Source organism: Pyxicephalus adspersus, chromosome 8 (genome assembly GCF_032062135.1).
Source record: "Pyxicephalus adspersus chromosome 8, UCB_Pads_2.0, whole genome shotgun sequence".
Classification (NCBI taxonomy): domain Eukaryota; kingdom Metazoa; phylum Chordata; class Amphibia; order Anura; family Pyxicephalidae; genus Pyxicephalus; species Pyxicephalus adspersus.
In genome coordinates, this window is record NC_092865.1 from 9,422,211 (window position 1) to 9,442,905 (window position 20,695).

General features: G+C 39.5%; 1 protein-coding gene and 1 long non-coding RNA gene across 5 annotated transcripts in view; one reads left to right on the forward strand and one right to left on the reverse strand.

Moving 5' to 3' along the window:
* The window catches only part of LOC140336408 (uncharacterized), a 7,297-nt gene extending 377 nt beyond the window's left edge, over positions 1 to 6,920 (forward strand). Inside the window, exons 2-4 of one of the 4 annotated variants that reach the window (XR_011921890.1) lie at positions 4,939 to 4,991; positions 5,113 to 5,195; positions 6,611 to 6,920. This is a non-coding gene — a long non-coding RNA (uncharacterized lncRNA). Of the gene's footprint in view, positions 1 to 4,851; positions 4,992 to 5,112; positions 5,196 to 6,610 lie in introns of those variants that run through there. The other 3 variants (XR_011921888.1, XR_011921887.1, XR_011921889.1) reach the window with 3 other exon arrangements.
* Positions 2,559 to 19,789, reverse strand: ZRANB2 (zinc finger RANBP2-type containing 2). Its single transcript, XM_072419471.1, has 10 exons — positions 19,669 to 19,789; positions 14,369 to 14,421; positions 14,176 to 14,284; positions 13,418 to 13,500; positions 10,847 to 10,923; positions 10,002 to 10,145; positions 9,072 to 9,253; positions 8,206 to 8,292; positions 6,621 to 6,782; positions 2,559 to 4,970 (listed from the first exon to the last, which is right to left on the reverse strand). The coding sequence occupies exons 1-10, from the start codon at positions 19,737 to 19,739 to the stop codon at positions 4,904 to 4,906; spliced, it is 1,035 nt and encodes a 344-aa protein (XP_072275572.1). The 5' UTR covers positions 19,740 to 19,789; the 3' UTR covers positions 2,559 to 4,903.
* Positions 19,790 to 20,695: the final 906 nt, after the last annotated feature.

Sequence of the window (20,695 nt, forward strand, 5' to 3'; positions counted from 1 at the left end):
TATATATATATATAAAAATATATATACATATATATATATATATATATATATATATAGAGACAATGTCAGGTGGCCTCTGTTTAGCTATACATACATATATATGATAGATACATTATTTACTCTTTATTTGGTTAACAGCACATAATAGAAGATTCAATCTCCTAGATTGTAAACTCTTCGGGGCAGGTCTTCTTCTCCTCCTGTGTCACTGTCTGTATCGGTCTGTCATTTGCAACCCCTATTTAATGTACAGCGCTGCATAATATGTTGGCGCTTTATAAATCCTATTTATTACTAATAATGTTTTGTTCTGTCCAGAATGTAACCAAGATCACAGATTGGGAGATCAGTTTGGGAAGCTTCTGGCAGGGCATACCGGTTAACTAGGTGCTCACATCCCAGGGCCTGAAGATGATTACCCTGGTACAGTATACCTACTGCATAAATTTACCAAAATGTTTTTTTTTTTTTATTAAGATTACCATATTATTATTATTACGAATACAAGTTTTGCAAGAAGTGTTAAAGTGGAGCTTAAGTCCTACTTTTAAATGGGTGATTACGGCTGGTGGTTACTACAGAAAGGATAGGCAATGTCCCTGAAATAACTTTTCCTTTTTGCCTGATCATCTTCCAGCTGTTTTTTAGAAAGTTTTTTAGAGCTGCACAATCCCCATATCTCTTGCACATTCTGGGAATATATTTTTTTTTCTTATGTCAATAATTCAAGTTGGCAGAACATGGTCCTCAGGAAGCAAAGGAGAAAGATCGCATCACCCTGCCCTGGATTAGGTAATTGCGGGTTTAGTTCTGCTTTAACTAAAGAAATTGGTCTTGGTGGAACCAAATCTTACAGAAATTTGCCCATCTTACACAGATTTCTGTCCTAGCACAAGAATGCTGCTGACTTAACAACCAATATTGTCCCCACACATTGGGCCTGGTTTAATAAAGATAAGGCTGGAAAAGACACACTTATCAGTGCACCTGGGTGATCCAGCAAAACCTGAAATGGATCTGGTCCAGGATTATATTTATTAAACAGGATTTATATAGTTCCAACATATTACACAGCGCTGTACATTAAATGGGGGTTGCAAATGACAGTGACATAGGAGGAGGAGGAGGAAAGGACCGTGCCCAGAAGAGCTTATAATCTAGGTGGGGAAAGTATCCCACAAGAGGGGGGAGATATGGAGTGGTGGGTAAGTAGTGAGAGTTTAAGACAGAAGATAGGTAAGTTTGTAAAGATGGGTTTTGAGTGCTTTTTTTAGGTAGGCAGAAAGTAGGAGCAAGCCGAATAGGATAAAGACCATTCCAGAGAGTTAGAGCAGCTCTAGAAAAGTCTTGGAGCCGTGCGTGTGACAATGTTATGAGTGAGGATTGAAAACATTTGCTAACAAGAAGCAAATAACTTAAGAAATCATTCCAGGTTTGCTAGACAACCCAGGTTTACGGATGAAAGTGTATCTTCTAGAGCCAATGTGTGTAGGAAAAGGGGTCTTAGAAGATGTTTGTGTAGTGTGCCAACATCAATAGGAGCTTAGCCAATGGCAGTTGCCCATGCAGGAATTTTACATGTCAGGTGATAAGGTCATATGGAGTAATAGGAGTGTTTTCTCTACAGAAACAAAGCTAGAGGGTAAATAAAAATATTTGCAATAGGTGGGGAATATGGAAAGTTATGCTTACTAGGAACTTATGACAGGCACCAATTGTTGCCACAAGGAACACACAAAGTTGCTATTTACATAACCAAGACTGCTGCATTTGCCTCCACCCTTTTCTTAGAATATAGCTTGTAATAGGGAGTGCTTGCCAAGAAAAAAAAAAGATAAATTTTAATGCTTCCGGCATAACAGCTTTTTTTTTTTTATTTACAATGGCACAAATTATAAATGGTAAACTCTAATGATTGTTTGCTGAAAGCCTTTTCTGGCTAACAGGAGATGCCGACATTACCTAGTTCCCAAAAAGAGTGAGAAGTCCTCGGCATCATTTCATACTGTGATATGGATCCCCAGACCAAATCCATGGGAGTGAGCAATGGAACCTCATAGAGCAGTGTCTCAACCATTACATGGTGGAACGATTGGAAATACCTTTCAGGTCTTCAGAGAACCCCCTTTTATAAATACTTTACCCCCACAGTACATTAGTGTGGAGGCCATTGGGAACAATCACTCTTATGTGGCTGGATGATATTTTCTATAGGGTGTGGGTAGAGTTCTTTATCCAGGTGCCTAAATGTTCTGGTCAAACACCTGGAGGCTGCTAATATACCAAATAGAAATCTAAGCCTTTAGCAAAAACTAAAAAAGTTTGGGCTACACATTCTCTAGTTGGAGGCCTGGTGTCTATACATACATCCAGAATATTAGCAGAAGCAATAAAGACTCCATTCTGCCTACCCAGACACTCTTGTGGCTCTATAGACCCCAAAGGCCTTCTTTGCCATTTTTGTTTGTAAATTTTAACATAATGATTATGTTATCCACAAAGAAGTACTTTGTACTTTATATTATCAACATCAGAAATCAAATGAAAGAAACACTTGGTGCACGAGTCAGTGTGATCTTTTATTTACACTTTTCTACAGAAAAAAAAAATTCAACCTAAAATGAACTACAGGTTGACTAAATTTGACAAAAGTAGAACTGAAGAATTCGTTTTGTGTAACCTCCAAAACACAAAAAAACAAACAAAAAAAAAAAAAGACTAATGAGGGATATACAAAAGATGAATAAACTAGTTATTACCTTTAATAACGTCTGATAAGAGGCTTTGCACATAGTTCAAGAGTAACTTTTAGAAAGAGAGGCACAAATACGATTACTCTGAGTGACAGTCTACATTCAAGAGAAGATAGGACACAGAAGTTGATACAGCTGTCAGTAAGTGATAACGACAAGTTGGACTGACCCGCTCAGATCGAGGGTTGATTTGTGGCCTGTTTACAAAAACTGAAGGAAAGATAAGAGCCTTCTTACATGAACGGGCTTAATTATAGCACAACTCCAGCCAAACAGCTAAGTTACACATTATCAGTTTTACCTGCTAAACTATTTGCAAAGCAGTCTACCTAATTTAATGATCTATCCACTACTGCTGTATAGATGCATAAGGATTGTGACAACACTGATCACATCAAGCAATCCTGCAGACTGTCAACGCCTTGATTTCTGCTCGCTCTTTCAAATATTGGTGAACATCACTAAAAAACTTAGCAATTAACGAGACTGCTCTTGCTTAAGGTGACTGTTGGAAGAACACCTGCAGAGAAGAACTATTCTATTCACTTGTCCCAGTGCCTGGGTATGAAGAGGCAGTTGCTCTGTAATAGTGAAGGTTGTGGGGCCTACCCCTGATAGGTTTTACTTGCCCTATTCACTCACTTCTCCTTGACTTTTGATCGTCTGCAGCCACTTCCACAAACCACAGGGAATGACGTCATCCCCTACAATGCACAGCCAATTGTGAGGGAACCCATTCACACACCAGAGTATTGAAGAAGAACACGCCTTCCTTCGGGGGAGTGAGATAAGGCAAATAAAATACTTTATGTTTCCCCTAGACATAAACATGTGTTTAACCCATGAAGTGCAAGTGTAGCACACCATGTACTAGTACATGGTGTGCTAATCATGCACTCCATGGGTAAAACCCAGTTTACTGCCACATGCTATGGTTTATTTGCCATTCTATACTTCTCACCATAGTAGTATAATAGTCTGCAGGTAAAACCACTGCATGCAGCAGGGAACGCTGGCATCTGAAATGTATTGAATGTGAATTCTTTATGTGGCCATATCTCTTACACAGAGCAAAGATGGGAGTATTGGTGGCAGGACAGAAATGTATAAAAGGTCTTTGACATGTGGTTTGTTTTTTTCATCACTTGTTCTATACCTCCCATTTCAAGCCCAGATTTTTGTTTAGTTACCAAACTCAACACTGGGACATTTTCCATATAACTAAACCCATTGACAAAGGGATATTTAATTGAAAGGTTGGTGTTTTTGGCTGGAGCAGTTTTAGATTTGATTTGCAACACACTATAATCTCAATGGTTCCCAAACTTTGCATGGTTTTATAGTCTGACCTGCACTGAAAACTCAAGAGCTGGAATTATAGGGAGTGTTGCCAACCAATTAGGTCTCAGCTGACATTTTTACAGCACATTGGAAACTACAGGCCAAAAGCCAACTTATTGACACCAAATAGTTATATTTCCTTTCCTCTATTATTTTTTTTAAGACAGTTTGTCTGTGAAAAGAGAAATGATTGCATCAGAGACTGCAGAAATGACTGAACACTAAAACTGGCAAGCTTAGGTTTTATGCTGTGATATGCTGACACTGTTCCATACAAAAAACTAATACTTACCTTGAAATTCCACCAAAATACATTATTCCATTTTTTTAATCTTTTTGTTTTCGTCTTGAGGATCAAACCAGGCCTGGTTTTACTCCCAGTGAAATAGCAGTTTTGCATTTTAAGCCATAAGGGATCACAAAAACGAAAAAAAAAGGAAAACCAAAATTCACATTTCATTGCAAGCCATAGGGGGTAGATAAGGATGTAAACAAAACCTAAAAACTACAAAATAAAAAAATCCTATAAAAGACGTCACGTTTAGGAAACGGTCTACCCCATTTTATTGCAGTGTATTGTGTTCTACTCTGTCTGATACAGTGGGGGGAACAATATTACGCTTATGGCTTAAAATGCTTAGTCTGTACTGAGTATATCTGAGGTTTAGAGGAAGCACAGGTCAAAAAAAACTTCTGCTGCTACAGGATCATATAAACATGTTCAGGGACTTTTTTTTTTTTTAACTCCTTTTTTTTCTGCAACATTTTTATCCTCCTCATGCATTAGATTGGATGTTACTCCTAAATATCTATTTCTTTTTGTAACTGGACGATCGTGAGCCAGAATGAGACGAGCCAGATGGTGAGTGTCTGCGCCTGGAAGAGAAAAATTGAAAGGTAGGCATCTAGTTAATATTTAGACAAGCTTCACATGGTTACAAAACAAGCAACACTGTCATGTTACAATATACCTATATTTTTATAAGATGCATTCAGACAATACCATTTATATTTGTAGGCTCGTGAATGGGGGGGAGCTTGGAAACTGGCTAGAAGAAGAGTGTCTCGTACAAGCTAAAAAAACAAGTCTGGATGATGTTGGTAATGCGCATTTCCCAATTTTTACATTTTAAGCCAATTCACTTTGTTTATATCAGTAACATTGCTTGTACTATCCAATAACTACAAGCTGGTGTTATCAGTCACCAACTAAACTATTTACATAATAGAAGATATTTTTTTACCCTCTCCTGTCATGTGTTTATTTAAAGCATATTACAAAATAAAAAACAAAAAAAACACATGCAATACAATTCTGCAATACACGACATTTCCCCTTGGTGCAAGTACAGAAGAATCCAGAAACCACCTAACTTCCACTGCCTTTACTGCCCTGAAACTCCAAACAGGATTAACAGCCTTGTTTTTTATTAGTTGGAAGTTATTTCTTGTTGTACTACCAAGTATCCTCCCATAATAATTTGACATGCAGAAGGGCAGATGTTTTGTGTTTCAAAAAGAAAGAACTGAGAGGGGGTTGACAACACTGTTTTGAATTTTGGTCAAGCAGAAGAAAAAGAAGTGGTATCAACTCAGAGAAGGAAGTTGGGAGCTAAGCAGAGTTTTGGCAGATTGAAAGATACTTGCAGCATTTTCAAATATACAAAACATTGGGAAAGTGAAATGTATTGCAGGGATGCACTGAATTGTTTTTTTGACCTGGCATTGACTTTGAGGACCCCCAAGAACTAGTCCTAGAGAACTAGAAAAGAAAGATATGAAAAATGACTAGTGCTTCATTCATCCTCCTCAGAGGGATTGTCCTGTTGCTAGGGGGCTGCTGAAATGACCAGAAATGCCTTTTTAATCGCCACCAAAAGCAGTAGTAGTTCTTTAATGTTACAGTGTTAGTATAATAATAATATATAATGTAGCTCAAATTAGTATTCCCGTGCTGAAAATCCCTTAATGATGCCTTATGTGTGTGCCTCATGTATAAACACCATGTTTTTTACAGAATTATCCAGAATTGTTCTGTAGCAGTGTAAGGGCTCATACAGAGAGGCATCTAAAAAGAGTACTGGAAGCATCACATGCAAGAGTATGTATTAGACTGACTGGTTAATACACAGCCGCTGTAGCAAAATAACTACTTTGCAGTGTGTATGTAAGGTTTGGCATTGCTCTGTGCCGACCATTGGCCTGGTCAACAGCACTACCAAGGGGGCATTAAATACATCAAATACAGGACCTTTGTGTTAGCACTGAAAGCACATTTGTAACTGTGCTAAACCAATCTTCCTCAGGATGCTGCTAAACAAAAAAGTTGCACCGAGTTTTTATTTTTTTGCTAAGCTGTCAGTGTTAAGGAAAAAAGCTTATTCCTAAATGAGTTATAAAAAGTTAGTAGTAAAATATTTATATGTTTAATACACAAAATGCATGCTAGAGATATAACAGAAATAAATGTTTGCAATTTCCCAGATTTCATATCAATTCCCCTTCTAATTCTACAGTAACCCAAACCTTTCGGTTGACCGTGATCTTGATCTCCTTTTTTTGCGCTCACTGGAAGATGATCTAGAGCGACTCCTTTTCTTGCCCCTCTCTGAAGATGATGAGGATCCCGAACTTGCATAAGATCTTTTTCTCGGGGAAGTAGAGCCCTGTTGCGACCTGGAGCTGGATCTTTATTGAAAATGAAGATAATTTAATACGGTGATAGAAAACAAAAGCTGTTAGAACATGTTTCACAAAACAAATTCCACTAATTTGGAGAATAAATGTCAAATCAACAATACAGAGTAAAAGTGTTCAAAGCTACAAGGTCTGGAAATTTGTTCCTAAGGTTATTCAGTTATCATCGAAGAGAGGTCTGGGCCCCTCACGTCTGCGGTCATAATTCAACGGTACCCCATTTCCTAAAGGAGGATCTTCTCATTTTTCCATTATAGTATACAGATACATTCTGCACTTAATGCAGTAAATAGTATGACTGGTGAGTTATCCTTGTCCATGGTGAGTAAACAAATGCTTCCTTTCCACCATATGACCTCCTCAGACAGGGTATACATCCCTGGTGCCATCTGCAGTGTGGTTGGAAGTTTACATACACTATTCTGTCTAAAGGTTGCAGGGACAAAACGGTCACATCTATATGATTTTGTTAGATAAGCCTCAATTTTATGTCTAAACCACCTCCACTGTTCTAGTGATTTTACAATATTCGAATGTGTGTGTTATAATTTGTGTCAGTTCAGGCAAACAATATTTGTGAGGTTGTGTACTATTGTGTGTTTCAATTCCATCCAAAATGTGCTCAGTATGATTGGGAGTTCTGTGCTTTGTACAATATATATGCTGCATTTTTAATGGTACCCGTCAACGGAAACACCCAAATCCAATTTTGAGGTGGTTTACATGCTTTTGGCTATATAACTAAGACTCCCTTACTGGCAGACTTTTGCTCAGTCTAGCTGCATGCGATGATGACGAGGCATTTCTCACTGGCCCAGGGCTGTCTTTACACGGACAGGATCTGTGACCTTCATGCTCTCTACTCTCTACTACTCTGCTGGGTTTAAACCGCTGAAATGAGGTTCCTGCAGAGAACAGAAAATGACAGATGTTGATGCATGCTGTCATCTGTCTTTTCCTGCAGGACCCTGTATAAAGATAAACAGGGGCAAGCACCCAGCTTCTAAATGATCTCAAAAGGCAGAGAGCAGAGTGAAAATCATAAATCTGTGTAAGGCATCCTTACTGCTACAAGCAATGCTTTGTTTAGCTGCAGTAATACCACAGTATATACAGGTACCACTGGTGTAAAGGACACTACAGCAGATGTAATACTAATGGCCTGCAAAGACTCCATCTTGAATTTTGAACAATTACAAGTGAAAATTTAACATGACAAAAGCTGTGATGGTGGGAAAAAACTGACATATGAAATACACTGTATGTACCAGAGTATTGATGAAGAAAACTACTTCAATATAACAGTTCAGCAGCACAAAACAGGTATGAGAAAAGTAAAAAAAAAGTTCTGCATCTCACGGAGTTGAACCACTTTTCTGTCACTGTGACAGAATGCGTGGCATCCCTCATTCACCTTGATTTGGAACCACGAGATGGAGAGCGGTTTCTTGAACTGGAGCGTGATCCTGATCTGGAACTGGAAGAAGTCCTTGAGCGAGACCTGAAACAACATGGTGCAGTTTTGTCCAGCTCTGGTGATCAATAACTCATACATATATGTCCCTACAACCAACAGTACAGGGAAACACGCCGCACCAATTTTTATATTAACACAAACCCTCTTCAAAACAGCGATACTTTACAGTAAAATATCTGTTACATGCATGCCAAGTAAAAGATATCTCAAAGAGAATGACAGTCAATAGGAGGCATACTTATTCCGCAAGACAGCGCAGATGTAGCATGACAACAAATTAAATTTCATTTTGCAGTATAGAGGAATCCTATTTGTTTATAGCACTTTGAAAGGTTCCTGCTCCGCCTTAAAGAATAGTAGCATTGAGCATTGTTAACAAAACAAAAAAAAAAAAAAAAACCTGTACACACGGCAGATTTTCGCCCGATAATTGGCCGATACCGATTATCGGGCGAGAAAAATTTGCCGTGTGTACGCAGCTTTAGTTCAGATATCTGGAGCCTAGTATATGATATGGCCCCCTTTCAGGATAAGAAGAAAAGCTAGTGATGACCCCCTACAGTTGCAAACTGATAAAAAATCCAACTATACAGATTTCAAATTAAAAATATTGTAATCGTAATAGCTAATGAAAAATACAAATATTTATATTGCTAAAAGAAAGAAAAAAGAGTGAAGAAAAATAAGCAAACTCTAAATGCACATTGCTCGGCAGTTAAAGTCTCTAGAATATTACATAAAAAGTAAGAAAGTTTAGATACTGACATTTTGCCCGGCTTTACCCTTGACCTGTACCCGTTTACCTGGACCTAGACCTTGAGCTTGAGTGGGAGGAGGAATGGGACGATCCAGATTTGGATCTGCTTCGGGTGGATTTCTTATTTTTACTATTGTCTTCCTCATCACTGGCGAGGTTATATTTGGAAAGGTCCCCATCATCGTCTTCATCCTCATCCCCATCACCATCACCATCTTCTTCTTCATCCTAGAAAGATGCAAGTTGTTTTTATGCTAATACAGCACCAACAATGAAAAGTTATAGTCACACTGGTAAAGTGTGAGCTAATAAAATTACCGGTAGTATTGGTTACACAGATCACCAGGCTTCAAAGCGTCACAGTTTTTAATTTTAATTTATGTGTTTGGTTAGCAAAATATTAAAAATGCCTTCAGGGCCATTCACACATCTGCTGTTTAAACATTTGTTTGTTCTAACTTGCTGCTTTCACACTGTGCAGCAACACAAACGAACTGACAAGGTGCGTTAACACCGCATAACACACTATATTGCACATTAACCCCATGCTTGTGATGAAACTTGTCCTAAAAAAGTTGGGGACTTTTAAAATCAGAGAAATGATCGTAGAAAACTGCCCAGTGGTTATGTGTATTATCTGGATGTAAACAATGGATGTCAGAAAGTTGTACACGTTATGTGACTGTGTGATACTAAACAGTGATTACTGGCATTTCAATTAAATGTGACCCCATCATGAAATCAAGACTGAGGTATGAGAAGGCTGCATGTGAGGACAGTCTGTACAGCCTGAGTTGCGTATTAGTTTATTGCAACCCATCTGTGAAGCTGCAAAACTAACATGTTGGAGAAGGCTTCCAATAAGGGTTACAAATTGATTCCTATTATCACCTAATCTCATGACACCGCCCTTTCTTAACAGTTTTCTGTTTAGCAACAGTTTACCATGACAAAGTTGTTTGCAAAGGCAACTTACATCATCCAGTTTATATTTGGAGAGATCAGCATCTTCCTCTTCATCCTCCTCCTCTTCACCTCCAGACTCCTTCTCCTCGCCCTTAAGAATGGTATTAGGAGCACTTGATGGCTTGCCCCGATATTTTTTCTTTTTTCTCCCAAACTAAAACCAGAGAATACAAGAGAATATTTTAAAGAAATTTCGGAAAAGATTGTTTTTGAAGGAACATAATTTTAAAAATATGAGTAACAAGGCATTAACATAGGCTTTATGTTGTATGGCCTATTGTACATCCAATTTGTCCTAATAACACAAAACAAACAAAAAAAAAAAAATCCCACCACATAATATGATTAGGACCCATTTGCACTTTTCTGTTCCTGTGCAGTTCATTACCATGCATTGTGCCACAAGCTGATGTATGTGCACACAAATACACTTACAGCATTTTTACCAACACTGCACACCACAAAAGCACTTTGTCTTCATTCATCATCACCTCAAAAACCTACTTTTGCTTGAATGGGCACAAACAACCGGATACCCTTCCAAATCTTGTGTAAAGGGTGTTATACAGACAGAGAGGGAATGGGGAAGCTTTATATTAATCCATGAGGTTTGTAAGGCAATATCCAACACGCTCACATAGGGGTTCATAAACATTTGGAAATGTAATGCATTCATACTCAAATTGCTGCATTTTCTAAGACTCTTGCCTATTAAAATGTTTTCTATGAGAACAATTATTTTAATTAGTTTTCTGATGTTTCATAAAATGATACCCAGAGTAGCTAAAAACTACCAGTGGAAGCCAAACACAAGGCAAGCAAAACTATACAAAAAAGCATGTCAAGAAAGTTTACCTCATCGTACTCTCCATCAGATTCTTCTCTTTCAATGTATTCTACATTCTCTCGTTCATTAAAGCCGCCTCCATATCCTGTATAGCAATTTGTGTAAGAATTAAATTTATGGAGAATTCACATTTGCATTAGAAATGGTTAACAAATGGATGAAACCTTACATTGAACCCAAACACAAGATCAAAAATGTATATTTTGATGTGTACCACATTTATATATGGTAGTTACATTTTTTTCTTTATTGCTAACTGCTGATTGCTTGCGGATTATTATTATTAAAAAAACGTAGTGGGGGGTTAAAAGACAGAAGATGGGTAGGTTAAGTTTGAAAAGATGGGTTTTTAGTGCTCTTAAACTTCACTGGCGGTCTAATTATGTCAGTATTTTTATGCCAAAAGCAGTGCATTGTTTTGCATGAAAATTTATTTTACATTGTAGGCCTATAATTATTAGACATAACTCAACGAAATATGTCCAATATTTATTAATAAACTTTAAATAAAAAAAAAAACACAAAATTCTCTTAAGACACGGGTGCATAAAAATACTGAAACCTGTAATATAATTGTACAGTAGTATCTATATATATATATATAAATAAAATAATGATTACTTTGCATACGATTCAATACAGTTATTTTGTATTGAATCCAATATAAAATAATTTTAATTTCCAGCCGCGCTCCCTCGCATGCACCTGACATCACTGGGAACTCCGGGGGAACGTCAGTGCACTCGCTGGGAGAAGATTGGAAAAAGAGGATGCAGCCAGAGGATGGGATCCGATGGGCAGGACACCGGAGGATGCCGATGGGACCAGGTAAGTGTGTATGTTTTTAGCTACCCCGAGTGTAGCTCCAGGTTACTGCTTTCAGCATTTTTTTAAACCGAGCCACACGCGGTATTACCGCTCAGGGGGTTAAATGAGAAGAAAGTAGAAGCAACCTGAAAAGGATGAGAAAGACCATTCCAGAGTCAGGGCAGCTCTAGAAAAGTCTTGGAGCCATGAGTGTGATGAGGTTATGAGTGAGGAAGTCATTAGTAGGTCATCAGAGGAGTGAAGAGAGCAGCTAGCCGGGTATTTTTCTATCAGGTCAGAAAGGTAAGTGGGATAAGAACTGTGGAGGGATTTGAAGGCAAAGCACAGGAACTTGAATTTGATTCTAAGGTGAAATGGAAGCCAATGAAGATAACTACAAAGAGAGACAGCAGAAGATGAGCGGTGGGAAGGATGGATGAGTCTGGCTGCAGCATTCATAATAGACTGCAGTGATTCTGCCAATAACATGCTTCCTGTCTTGCAGTGACAACACTAACTCACTGTATTGTATCTATAGAATAGAGTTGTCACCCTAGAGCAGGCAGCGAGTTGGGCTTATAAAACTATTTCTCTAATCTCCAGAATGTGGAAGGTATTCTGTAATCCACACCACTCTAGATATACCAGTGTTCTCCTCAGTGTCTTTTCACTACCCGTAAACTTTACTGGTTCTTCTGCCAGCCAAGTCAAACCCCATCACAGAAGTTATTGCAGCTCTGTGACTGCTCTTTCAGATTGATGAAGGATTGTGCTAGCTTTGTGTACACAGCTAGAGAGCCTGAAATTTGTATCATTTTGTATCCAATATTTTCTTATCTGCCCTGTCATGTCTAAAAGTTAACCTTCCACATAAAGCTCAGTACCATCTATCATCACCTGAAAGGGGGATCAAAAAACTGCAGTACAGGTTAGTAATTACTTGCTGTCCACGGGACAGCTCTGGCCCTGCCCTCACTTTAAACAAATCTGCATTCATTTCTCATGTCATTGTGACAGAAGTAATATGCAATTCTTTACTTTACTCCTAACACTACCTGTAAAAGAAGTATCCTTATGTTTATGAAAATTAAAAATGTTTGTATTGTAAAGCCACCGCATCTCTGCTCCTCTGCTGCTGCAAGAATTTAACAACATGTCTCTACAGAACATATCTGACAGGGGGACCCATAGCAGTCATAGAATACATTTGACTTTTCTGACAATAAAATACTTGCAGCAGCTGAAGTATGGAGATTTAGTGTATTTTTTTTTTTTTTTTTGCACAGGCTACTGGAAAGGTAAACCTATTAGTCCTGTTATGAGTAAAAGTAGCTCCGCATTGACGAGGTCACTTGACAAAGAGAATTTATTTTTTTACTCTTCAAGAAATGTAATGCCCATATATTGTACAATAATTCCATTCTGTGTGGGAGGCTCTGGATTGTTTCCCTATTCTATAGAATCTATTCTAGAACAAAAAGCATGAATTTGAAGCTTCAGTTGATCTTATTATTATTACTAAACAGGATTTATATAGCGCCAACATATTACACAGATCTTGAAGAGATTGCGGCACTTTGCTAACACAGAGAATTATCCATAGTGAAGCACAGCTTGGACCACAAAAAAACAACGGCAAGTTAACTTTTAGCATCCCAGAGAACGGCACACTAACTAGGATACTATACTAATAAAAGTTACGCTCTATGGAACACAAACTGTACCACAATGACAAAGAGAGTTTATGACATTTAGTTACAGTGAAGTTGTACCTGTTCTTTCCTCCAGTTTGGCGTACTTAGGTGTATTACACATGTTACACTCGGATCTTCTTGCCCAATTTACATTCCCACAACTGAAAAAGAAAGAGACTTTAATAACTTGCAACTTTATTTTTACAGAGAAACTTGTGTGGTACATTGCTTCCAGTGTGCTTCTAAAGGGCTGTGGTAAAAGTTCTTCTGCAGCAGAGACTGATATGAATTGTCCTACATACACCCTGCTCAACTTTGCAGATTGTTTTGTCCTATTTAACATATAGGCATATCCTTTATATTTCCCATCACATTCTGGCAAAATGAAGAAGCCAATTAGTCATTAGCAAAGAAAGTAATTAAAAGGATTCAAATCAAAGATCCATCAATGTTGGTCTAACAGGTAAAAGTCTCAATAAGACAACCCCTCATAGGCTGTTGGATAAATGGCTACAGTGCACATGGCGAAGTATTCCTTTTTAGCAGGACCTGCTCACATTTTTCCAGCATCATAATAATAATAATGTCGGCCTGCAAAAGTTGGAAGTGTTCTTTAGTGCAAAAAAGAAAACTCCTGCAGAGCGCAACAATAAAATGCGCACACTGCTTGCAAAGAAGTTATGTATGCGTACCATAAGCAAACAATACTAATGTACTTTGTTGTTGGGCGCACAGAGGAAACTTTTTTCTAAGTTTGCATCTTCCAAGAGGAAAGCTTCTATCACAGCTCTGTTGTGCCCCTCGGAGACCATTTACCAAGACAATAAACATCTTACGTTTTGCATTGCCAATCATTAGCGCTGAATAACCCGCGACTCTTCTCCGCCAGAGTTTTTCCAATCTCTGTTCCTCCGGCTTTCATCATTTTTGCATCAGTTGTTTTTTCTGAGTAGAGAATGAAAATCGTCAACATTCGGGAAACTGGGAAATATCATGAATTTTAGGCAAACAAGCATATCAAAGTCTCACCTCGTCCGCATCGGTTACAGCTTGTCCTTCTGGCAAAGTTTACATTGCCACATCTAAAAAAAGAAACAGCCAGGTAAATGAATGCTCTCCTGGTGGAACCAAGCTATACGTAATTTGCACTTGATAACCCCCCATGTGGGCTTTCTTGAAACAAAGCCAATGCTAGATTTTCTCTGTACATAATAGACAATCTATAATAAATATGTGATAAATGTCTACAATGAACGACCTTCACACACAAGTTAATCATTACAATGACAATCTCTTAAAACTGATAGGAAATTACTGTAAATCTGATGTATTTACTGACGATGTCATGCATTTTTTTTTTCCATCACTTTGCTCACAAATTTAGAATGCACAGAATGGAACATTTCTGCAGCATATGGATTGTATCTCATTGAAACTTATCTAGTCATATTGATGAATACACCCAAATTTTTGCTTGCCTCATGAGAATATTAATCACATCGTAATGTTTGCTTCTTTCTATTATTGATGCCGTAACAGGTCACAACAGCAGTTTCTGAGAGTAACCATCACACCCACAGTGATGTCACAGCTGCCAGTTACCAAAACTTCGAATGATTTCTGCCTGTAGCATAAACCTGGGGGCTACAGATGCTGAACTCTCCCAATAAAAATGCTGGTTGACTGGCCGTGACAGCTTTAAAGGATGAATGTTCAATCTAAGTACAATTCTTCTGTTTCCTCATCTCCCTGATGTAAAGTTACCAACCCTCTATGACACACCTACTCAAAGTTCCTTATTTTGTTCACATCAAGAAGCAATTGCATAATAAAGCAGAATAAATGTTTCAGTCTGATGGGGAGGAAATAATACTTATTGCGTAATAGTCTGGAAACAAGCACGCAGATCAAGGGTTCTGACGTTCTGTTGGAAAACTGATCGACTCAAAGCATTCAAGAAAAACAAGAATAGTGTCTGGTCTTTAAGGTTGCTGGAGAAAAGCTGTAAATGAGATCCTGCAGTGAATTTATTTTCAATCAAATCACCACTCATTAGGGAAGGGGGGCAACTGACATGAGGAAGCAATGCCCTGCACCTCTAACAAGATGGCCCAGTCCAGATAAAATCTTTATAAACATGCATCAGACAATGCTGGCAAAAACACTGTACCATTGTTCATCAGCCTGCCATGGCAAAGTAATGAATAGCCCATTAGGAATGAGCAACGTGCATTTCTTTAAAGGAGAGCAAATTGTGGTGCTTCTCACTCATCCTCTCCCCTTCCCATAGAACAGAACGGTGCTGTGTGTACAGTGATCGTTAATTCATCTGTCACAAAAGATCATTTCCAGGGACAACCCTGACATTAATTCAGACGTCTGTTTAAAGTTGAAGGCACTGTTTCAGAGATCTGGAGTGAGGTTTGGGGGTGATATTACTGTGCTGCTCAAGGTTTCCTTGCTGAAATTTCTGACATAAAGAAACAAGGCCCTGCCTCTACCAATATGGCTGCCTCAGTGCAGAAAATGGCATTGTAAGTCAGTAACTGGGAAAGATCAGCTGCAGAGACCCGAGGAAATAGGGGTGACTATTTGTTTGCTCTTTTCATGTCATTATTTGCCAAAACAAAACCAGGATCAGGTCTGAGGATTATTAATCAGCCCTGCCAGGTACTTATGCAGCATAAAATTCCTTCTATTGTCTAATCTATTGCTTTATTTCCAGCTATAGTGATTGGTTGTTGCTGAGCAGGTGATACAAGTCAAAATTATTTTTTTTCTTTTTACTTTTGTACATTTTTGTGTATACTACATGGCTTATACAAATGTTTTTTTTCTTTTTACTTGTGTACATTTTGTGTATACTACATGGCTTATCCAAATGGGGTCCAAAGTCAGTCTGAGGTTTACAGAATTGTACATTGTGGATCTTATAGTGCCTTCCATCCCAAGTAGGTTGGCACACAGATCTAACTCCTTGCTGCAGGACAGATCTCAGGATGGCTGACTGACAGAAAGAGTGGGATGTGTAACCCAGAGCAAGCTGGTCACACCGTGATGTAAGAAGTGGCCCCCCCAGGATGAAGCAAAGAGCCATGATGACATGCACAGTGACAGACCTGTCCTAGGGTGACAACACTGTATGTATAGAAGGAGATAAGGTTGTGCCCATGTCCTGTGTCCCAATCTAAACTACAACACACACATTCATGTCACTTAGATGGTAAGCTCACCTGGGCAGGGCCCTCTTCTCCTGTATTATTGTCTGTATCTGTCTGTCATTTGCAACCCCTATTTAAACGTACAGCACTGCGTAATATGTTGGCGCTATATACATTTTTTTTATTAATGATAATACAGTGGGGCAAGCAGCTATGTAGTTTATAGACAACAGCTCTGGAGAATGATAACCCAACTTCATCTAACAGGAAGAGACAAGGAGTGTGGGTTTTCAGCAGGACCAACATGTTTTCTGTATCTACTAACAATCTTAACCTGAAAAATGAAAGCTAATGCAGCCGCTACATCTAAGAATTGGTAAACTGCAATACAATACATATTTTGCTCTATGGTTTGGATATTCCCGAACCCAGGGGACCCCAAACCCCAGCCCTCTGACAGGTGGGCTGCGGCTCTGGCCGGTGCACCCCCCAGCAGGGTCAGGAGAAGCACCATGTCTCCCAGAGGTTGTCTCTGGACCCAACCCGCCCACTCTCCCATCACAGGCTCAGACCTGCAATGGGAGTAGGCGGGTTCTGACATCATTCTGGGGGAATTCCTTCCCCTTTGAGTGACACACGGCTCCCTCCGCATGTGTGGTCTGGAGTCCGTGCATTTAGTGGTCCAGGAGCTCAAAAAGGTTGGTGACCACTACCTTAACCCATCCTTTAAAGAGGACCTATCACCTTTGCCTTTTAGCGGCTTTCAACATTATGGCTAGCCCTTCTTATATAATATAAAAATGCATTTTTTTAACGTTATATTGAGGACCCCCCTCTGCTTCTGACTTTACCACTGTTGTAGTAAAGACTGAAGGGGGGCTGCTCTGAGATTGAGCATGCGCAGAAGGGACTTTCCTAGAATGTAATAAATATGATCAATCTCACGCATGCGCAGCGAGCTAAGCCACTTTTTTTTTTACATTTTCAGGGCAATCTCAGAGTGGGGTGCACAATTGGGGGATGTAAGCAGAACCTATAAGAAAGAAGGTGGATGATGGCCGCGGCTTTTTACCAAGCAAAGTGATATTTATTTGAGGTGAAAGCTCCTCTAAGTACAGGTTCTCTTTATATCTAATAGATCAATACCCTCTCCTCCCACCCTGTGTCATTGATTGTACAGCGCTGCATATTGGTGCATTACAAAAAAAAAGTTGAACAAAAAAGTAATATAATATAACATCTCATTGACCCTTAGATGTAGTGGCTGCATCAGCATTTTTTAGACTAGAAAACATTTTGTTTAGAGTAGAAAAACAAACAGGTAATCCTGCCAGATACACAGTGTCCTCGTCATTTCCTGTGAGCTGAAAAGAAACACAAACACCTTTATCTTTATTGTGTAAGCTGCAGGTCCCATCAATATAATGCTATAATTATTAAAGCGTACCTAAACTCAATTTTCACTTTACATAAAAGTTACAAATTACACTTTACACTTTTATGTAAGATAAAGATTCTGTTTGTTTTTTTAAATGCAGCACCTGTTTTGTTTTTTTAAAAAGGGTGTAGCATGGCCCCCTTAATTCTCGATCGCCTGAATGGAAGAGCCTCCCAGGATACCTACGTCACGCATCACGGAAGGCTCCTGGGTGCTCCTTTTGCGCATGCCCGAGCACATATGCATGCGCAGACAGAGCCCTTTAGTCAAAATTGAAAAAAATTGCCGATCTCAAGCATGTGCAGATCGGCAGGTTTTTTTCCCAGTCTACATCACCCGACTGGGTGTTGTAGGAAGAAGAACCCGGAAGAGGAGAACATGGCGGGCCGAAGACGGATACCGGGATGATGCGGGACCCGATTGAAGAAACCTCCGGACCAATCGACTGCTCTGCGGTATTAAAGGTAAGTGGGATTTTTTTTTGTTTTGGCCAGTTTTGAGTTTACTTCCTCTTTAACAAAGGCAGAATTTTTTTTAAAGCTGGCTGGGAAAAATCTGTAGGTGGGGCAAAAGTGAGGGGAGAACATACAAGAAATGTATTGGTTCCAGTTGCTGTTGCCATAAGAATCCAGTAACCCCCCTCCCCGCATATTTATGTCAGCTTTCTTCCACCCCCTATACTTCATTCCAAGTTTCTAATAGCCCCTTAATATCACCCATGTTTCCATTTTAGTAGCTACAATTGTCCAATGCTCCAGCTTTTCAGTACCCAGCCGAGTGGTTACTGAAAAGTGCTAGTTGGTGCGCCCAACTAAAAGGGGCCAGGAGAACACAGAAGTCATGTTTGTAGCTCATCCTGTGGGCTTGTCCCATAGACACAGCGGGGGAATGAGCATTGTTACCCAAGGAGAGGAAGGCCTTATGGTTACATAAGCGTCAGACTCCTAGAGCTATGGCGGAGTCACATGGGCAGCTGATAAATGCCCTCCACGAGTAGCAGGCAGCTGGCCAGGTTATCATTCATGCAGGGGGTGCACAGATACAGCCAATGAGCATCCAGGGGCAGCACGGTGGCTCAGTGGTTAGCTCTCGGCCAGAACATTATCTGCATGGAGTTTGCAGGTTCTCCTCGTGTCTGCATGGGGTTTTCTCCTACATTCCAAAAACATGCAGTTAGGTTAATTAGCTTTTCCCTACATTTCCCTTAGACTGTGGTAATGACATATGACTATAGTAGGGAAAATAGATTGTGAGCTCCTTTTAGGGACAGCTAGTGATATGACTATGTACTTTGTACAGCGCTGCGTAATATGTCAGCGCTATGTAAATACTGAATAAAAATAATCCATGGAAATGCCAACCACTGTGCAGGATGGGTATTGCAGCCCCCATATACAAGGCCTGGTGAGCTGCAATTTATGGCATTTTAGTTCATAGTTTAACCTTTAGGCTAAGGCCTTGCCAGAGGACAGGTTCGCTTTAAGTTGCTCAATGATAGCATTCAGCCAATTTTTTTTGTATGGGAGTCGTAGACCTGCACCATGAATAGAGGACTCCCCTTCCCAGTCAGTGTCCATCTCCCATAGCCAGCCTTCCATCCCCCTCCTCGGTCACTCAAGGCCTCACACTGTACAGGCCGCAGCCTCTCCTCCCCCCTAGGTTTCCTCACACCGCCCCCGCTCTTTCTTCCCCATCGCCTCTCTATGCCCCGACCCAGCAGCCTCTCTCACTTCTTATCTGGGCAAATCCAATCTCCATCGCTGACGCGAAAATTCTTGGACGACATCTTGGCGGCCACCATCCACTCTGTGAGAAAGGACCCCTGGCTCCGCCCCTAACTCCTGATTTGACCGTACGCACGCAAATTACACGCCCGCTTCCGGTGCCCGCTCTGAAAGGCCAGATAATGCCACCGAAACAGATTTTCTATAGAAAAAGGCTGCAGCTCTTCCGAGGAAATTAGTGTTTTATACAGGCATATTAAAGGACACCTAAACACATGCAAGGCCCCCGGATTGTAAACGTAGTGCGATCAGGGATCATCCTACTGCGCATGCGTGCATGCATGCATACTTTAAGAGGCCCTGTCATCGCATTTAGCAATGTTTTGTTAATACCATGCCTTCAGTTTGCACAATATATTCTTATATTACCCTTAATTTATCATTTAAATTTAACATTTTGCTGATAGCAGATGCAATAGAATAATGACATTAGGATGGGCCATAGCCACCCATAATTATATAATGGTAAACGTGTCATGATTGCACAAATTATGGTGTTGGGTTTGAATCTGTATTTGAAACACTCTGGCACCTATTGACCACTATAGGTAATAAAATGCATGTAAAATGCTATAAAATGCATGTAAAACTTTGTAAGATTTTTTTTGCATGTTTATAAATAATACAAATAGATTCTGGTTGTGTAAATGTTTTATAAATCACAGTGATAACATTACTGGTCACAATTGTTACCATTTGATTGCACTGTTGCAACAACATTGTAACAATTTCCTACATTCAGTAAGTTAAATGAAGTTGAGTTATGTCTCCACCTAGTGGCCAGTTACTGTATATGTGTATAACTATCACTATTTTTAGATATACAGGTAGTCCCTGGGTTTCATACAGATAGGGACTGTATGTTTGTTAAGTTGAATTTGTATGTAAGTCAGAACAGGTACATTATTTTAATAAATGCAATTAGGACAGATGTTTGTCCCAACATATTATTAGGCAGCGTGGTGTCAGTTAC

Excerpts from the sequence above, each read along its gene's own strand:
- ZRANB2 (XM_072419471.1), bottom strand. The coding sequence starts at position 19,739 with ATGGTGGCCGCCAAGATGTCGTCCAAGAATTTTCGCGTCAGCGATGGA. Across the intron at positions 10,924-13,417 it reads CAAACTGGAGGAAAGAACAG|GATATGGAGGCGGCTTTAAT; the intron begins GTACAACTTCAC and ends ATTGCTATACAG. Across the intron at positions 10,146-10,846 it reads CTGATGGAGAGTACGATGAG|TTTGGGAGAAAAAAGAAAAA; the intron begins GTAAACTTTCTT and ends CTCTGGTTTTAG.